At 37.0% G+C, this 5006-nt stretch overlaps 1 protein-coding gene across 1 annotated transcript; it reads left to right on the top strand.

The window, feature by feature from the left end:
- Positions 36–4782, top strand: LOC109724559 (probable allantoate deiminase). The gene is made up of 12 exons (XM_020253415.1): positions 36–175; positions 278–372; positions 1495–1598; positions 1696–1780; positions 1860–1976; positions 2377–2486; positions 2569–2674; positions 2762–2848; positions 3008–3247; positions 3354–3479; positions 3725–3886; positions 4420–4782. Exons 1-12 carry the CDS (start codon positions 73–75, stop codon positions 4555–4557), a joined length of 1473 nt encoding a protein of 490 aa, XP_020109004.1. The 5' UTR covers positions 36–72; the 3' UTR covers positions 4558–4782.

Below are 5006 nucleotides of genomic sequence, written 5' to 3'. Positions count from 1 at the left end.
ACACTCTAAAGCAATATATAAACGAGGCGCTTCGGAGGAGCCACACAATGAAAATAGTGGAGCGAAAAAACCATGGCTTTTTCTCTCCCAAAATCCTCACCATTTCCCCTTCCCAATCCCCTTAATCTCCTCATTTTCTCAATTTCGATCCTTCTCACGCTCAATCTAATCCTCGGTGCTTCAATTTTTTCTTTTTTTTTCAAAATTTCCCGCTATTTTTAGGGTTTTTTGTCGTAATTTTTCTGCGAACTGTGATGGGAATTTGGTTAATTTGAAGGGTCGGAGATGGGAAGCGTGGGAAATGGGGGGAACGAACTGTTTCCGGAGATTCTGAGGGATGAGGCGGTGTTTAGAATCAGAGAGCTCGGAAAGGTTTCGATTTCGATTATATTTTTGGACTAATTTTTGCTTGTTTAGAGTAGTGGAAATGTGGATTGTGATTTGAGTAGGTATGGATCTGTTAATGTTAATTCTAGTTGTTTCAAGGTATTTTTCATAAAATTTTTATGGATTGGTTGTGATGTTTGAATAGACGTAAGATGATGGTGAGAGATGTAATATATTTCTGTATTGTTGAATACCATTACATGTATTTTTTTTGTTTCCTATGAAATTTTTTTTTACAGTAAAAAAAGATAATTTTAAGATGTGATATATAGATTATATTGCATATTGCTAAGAGATGGAAACTTAGAGTGACACCACTTAGTCTATGATTATATATTATTTAGATATGTATGTGTGTATGTACTCTGTTTATGATAGTTACAAGTCGACATAGATTAAAAAAAAGCATTTACTTTTATAGTATGATTTGTTTTGTATAAGGATTAATTGTTGGTATAAGACAGTATTAAGAAACGTCTAAGTTGTTCTTTGATAAATTGATGGTAATGAGACTCTGAAGTTTGGTGCAATTTGTGATCTAGAGATGGTAAACAGTTCACTCATATCTTTGTTACTGAAGTCCCAGATCACCTGCTACTCAATTTTGTACTGAACACAGTATGTAGTAATGCAACTTTTCCGATGTATCCTGTCATATTATTCCAAAATCTGGCTATATGATGAAATTACTGCAATAGTTGATTCAATGACTATTTACTTACATGAGATATCTAGGGTTTTCTCGATGCTTTATGTACCGAAAACCTGTTGAAAGGTGGAAAAATTTATTGTTAGTTTGTGGGTACTAATCTATTGACAGCTTTATGCAAAATGTGGTTTTATTTTAATCGTTAAATCAAAGCCATTTTTCGGGATAAATAGAAGCTAGTGAATTGTACTATTACCTGAGGGTATTTATTTCCCAAGTACATCAAGAAACTCAACCGGCCAATATGCACCTTCCGAACAATCTGTTTTTGTGTTATCGTTTTTCAGGTTTACCTTTTCTTTTTAATAAATAACTATTTTAATTATGAAGGAGTTCCCTGATTGATTCAGTACATAGCGAAGTTGCTCTCCCGTAATATCATAGTTTCTTTTGATTAGGTATCTGATCGTGAAGGATATCTTGAAAGGACATTCTTAAGTCCTGCCGCTTTAAGAGCTACTGATCTTATCATCAGTTGGATGCAGGATGCTGGATTAAGATCGTATGGTTTTTTTCTTTTCTTTGTTTCTCTCTTTTTTCATTTCTAACTTATAATGAAGTTATTGAAGTTACTGACCTGTATGTTGCTCGATATATAGTTGGGTGGACCAAATGGGCAACATACATGGTCGAACTGAGTCGGTCAATTCAAGTGCTGAGGCCTTACTGATTGGATCTCACATGGTGATCAGTCGGACATCTTTAATTTACCTTAGTACCCGTAACGTGAAATGTGATAGTGTGTATATTTTTGCCTAAACAGGACACTGTTGTTGATGCTGGTATGTACGATGGAGCACTTGGTGTAATATGTGCCATCTCTGCTTTGAAGGCCCTGAAGATCAGTGGGAAATTGCAGAAACTATATAGGCCGGTGGAGGTTAGATATTATCTTATACTTTTTCCTGTTCATATATGTGGAGACTGTTCTCACTTGAATTTACTGGTAAAGATTAAATAACGTCTTCTAGTTATACTATGATTATTCTGATTCCTCTGCATGTTGTTGTATAAACCATGGATCTTATCGTACATTCTAGCAGAAGAAAATTTAGTATGATGAGTAGTTGGTGATTAATCTAATCTATAATTATTTTTATAATAAAAAATAATTATTTACGTTGATCCTTACCAGTAATTTTCTTTAAACAAGTAAAACTCTGTACGTAGGATTATTTCTTTATAAATACTGCATTGGAATCGGCCTCATTTTCATAGTCATTAAAAGAACAATGAAAATCATAATATTAATTTAGCAACTTTTTACTGTGTAATCTCAGGTGATTGCATTCAGTGATGAGGAAGGTGTCAGGTTTCAATCAACTTTTTTAGGGAGTGCTGCTGTAGCTGGTATCCTACCACCATCGACACTGCTCGCAACTGATAAGAGGTTATTTTTGTATATAAATCTAGCCAGTTTCTGTTGAGTGGAAAACCGTTGATGTGCTACTTACGACATGCAACTTATTCAGTGGCGTTACAGTGCAAAATGTCCTTAGAGAAAACTCTTTCGAGGCTACCATTGAAAGCCTTGGCCGAGTCAAGTACAATCCACAATCCGTTTGGGGTTATGTTGAGGTATAATCTTTTGATAATGGGTAGAATATCTTATACTAGATAAGGAAATGATCGAAACTTTATTCCAACTCTATTATAATGTCTTAGGTTCACATCGAACAAGGCCCTGTATTGGAAACACTGGGTTATCCTCTTGGCATTGTCAAAGGAATAGCCGGACAGACACGATTAAAGGTATTTGAGCATAATGCTCAATGGCTATGATTGAAATAATGGAACATCTATTGAAATTTAGAGTTGTATCTAAAATTTGTTGAATAATTCCGGTTTTTAATGCAAATGTTTATAATGAGCTAATTTAGAGGCTGTTACATTCTAAAATGATTTCTCCAGGTGATAGTAAATGGGGTGCAAGGGCATGCCGGAACAGTCCCGATGCCATTGCGCCAAGATCCGATGGCTGCTGCTGCTGAACTAATTGTAACATTGGAAAGTCTGTGTAGAAAACCCGAGAAATTCTTAACTTATGATAATGAATGTGGATGCGTCACGAAGGAATCTCTAGCGGGATTGGTCTGCACGGTGGGGGAACTATCTTGCTGGCCAAGTGCGAGCAATGTCATCCCTGGCCAGGAAATGATCATTTGCCCTTCTTTTTCCTTTTAATTATGTTATAATATTATCAGTGTCTTAAGTAATATATTTACGCAGTTAAGTGAAATAAGTATTCCATTTACAGGTTAATTTTACCGTCGATGTACGGGTGATTGATGACAAAGCAAGGGAAGCCATACTAGCTGAGCTCTCAAAGCAAATTTATTGGAAGTGTGATCGTCGGATGATCAATTGTACAATTGAACTTAAGGTGTGTGCATCTCTCTCTCTCTCTCTCTCTCTTCACGAACACGACACTCACACAGCATAGTTAGATTTGGATGCAATCCTTGTTTAGTCAATGTTCCAAGCGAAAAGACATCCAAAGCTTATATTGTTTAATTTGTGGATTATTTTAATACTCTTGGTAATTTGATATCCTTTTGAGTGTAGTATAGCTCAACTCTGCATTCATTCGGACATACATCTGACTAAATTAAGCTTTATTCTTTTCAGCATAGTGCAGAGGCTGTTCTTTGCGACTCGGGATTAGCCGTACAATTAAAACAAGCGGCAACTTCAGCTTTAAGAAAGATGCACGGCTACACCCCTAGCGAGATGCCGATCTTAATGAGTGGAGCAGGACATGATGCAATGGCGATGGCTCGGTTAACAAAGGTTGGTCGAATTATGCTATGTGATTAATGGTTTTCTTTTTTCTTTTTCATGTTAAAATGCTGCAAACTCCTACACATCGCAATTTCAATCTTTATATTTACGCCGAAAAGTTCAGAATCTGCATTTTCCCTCGTTGAACAATGATCAAGAAATCCATATCCCGTAACTCGTAGAACAAATGAATAAATGTGGACAAATAAATCCTGTTCTTTCTCAAAATTGTGAAATTTAATCCCTGAACTTGTTAGTTAAACATCTATGTCCCCGAACTTGTGAGACCTGTTCTGTAAGATGACCATTTTACTCATCTTCTAGATAAAGTGAAAGGGGAACTAATTTAGATGAAAAGGGGCAGATTGGTCAGTAGCGGGAAAAAAAAAAAAAAAAAAAAAATCAGGGACTAGGTTACACAATCGCTTCTCGTAAGTGATTAAGGGGGATTCGGTAATTCATGGTTCCATAGTTAAAATTTCGTTCTTGTAGAACTTAGTTACTTTCTCGTCATCTAAAATTTGTCGTTGATACGGGCGCAGGTCGGCATGTTGTTTGTTCGATGCCGAGGGGGAATCAGCCATTCTCCCGAGGAATTTGTGTTGGATGATGATGTCTGGGCTTCTGGTCTTGCTCTCCTTCATTTTCTTGAGCAACATGTAGTCGGAGATAGTGTGTAAAATTTTCCGTAATGTTGTACCAATTGTTACGTGTAAATGGACGTATTAATGTAAAATGAAAGGTTATTTGTGCGGGAACAAGCCTCACTGTGGTGAGGTATTTGAGGCTCGTGTTCTGGGTGAAGGATTTTGATTGGTTTGCACGCGATGCGGTGTGAGATGATGCATGAATTTTCCGAGGAAATGCCTTATTTTGGCGGAATCAAGGATTTTGATTGGTTTGCATGCGATGCGGTGTGAGATGACGCATGGATTTTCCGAGGAAACGTCTTATTTTCGCGGAATCGTTGCAGTAAATAGCATGACTCCTTTTAGGCTCAGCTCAATCAAAATGGCCATGTTGTTTACTTTGCCACTGTTCGCAGTCGCGCTCATCAGTTTCCTCCACTTCTGGGTTCGCTTTAATATCTGTGCTTGGGTGCAACACGTGAGGGAGATATTTTTTGTGG

This window comes from Ananas comosus, linkage group 19 (genome assembly GCF_001540865.1).
Source record: "Ananas comosus cultivar F153 linkage group 19, ASM154086v1, whole genome shotgun sequence".
In the NCBI taxonomy this organism is placed as follows: domain Eukaryota; kingdom Viridiplantae; phylum Streptophyta; class Magnoliopsida; order Poales; family Bromeliaceae; genus Ananas; species Ananas comosus.
Note: the sequence above shows the minus strand (reverse complement) of the source record. Positions and strands in the feature narration are given on the sequence as shown.

Bases quoted from the DNA above. Each gene is read 5' to 3' on its own strand.
- LOC109724559 (XM_020253415.1), top strand. From the start codon at position 73: ATGGCTTTTTCTCTCCCAAAATCCTCACCATTTCCCCTTCCCAATCCC. The intron at 1,599-1,695 runs GTATGGTTTTTT...CTCGATATATAG, and splicing joins CAGGATGCTGGATTAAGATC to TTGGGTGGACCAAATGGGCA. The intron at 3,887-4,419 runs GTTGGTCGAATT...ATACGGGCGCAG, and splicing joins CGATGGCTCGGTTAACAAAG to GTCGGCATGTTGTTTGTTCG.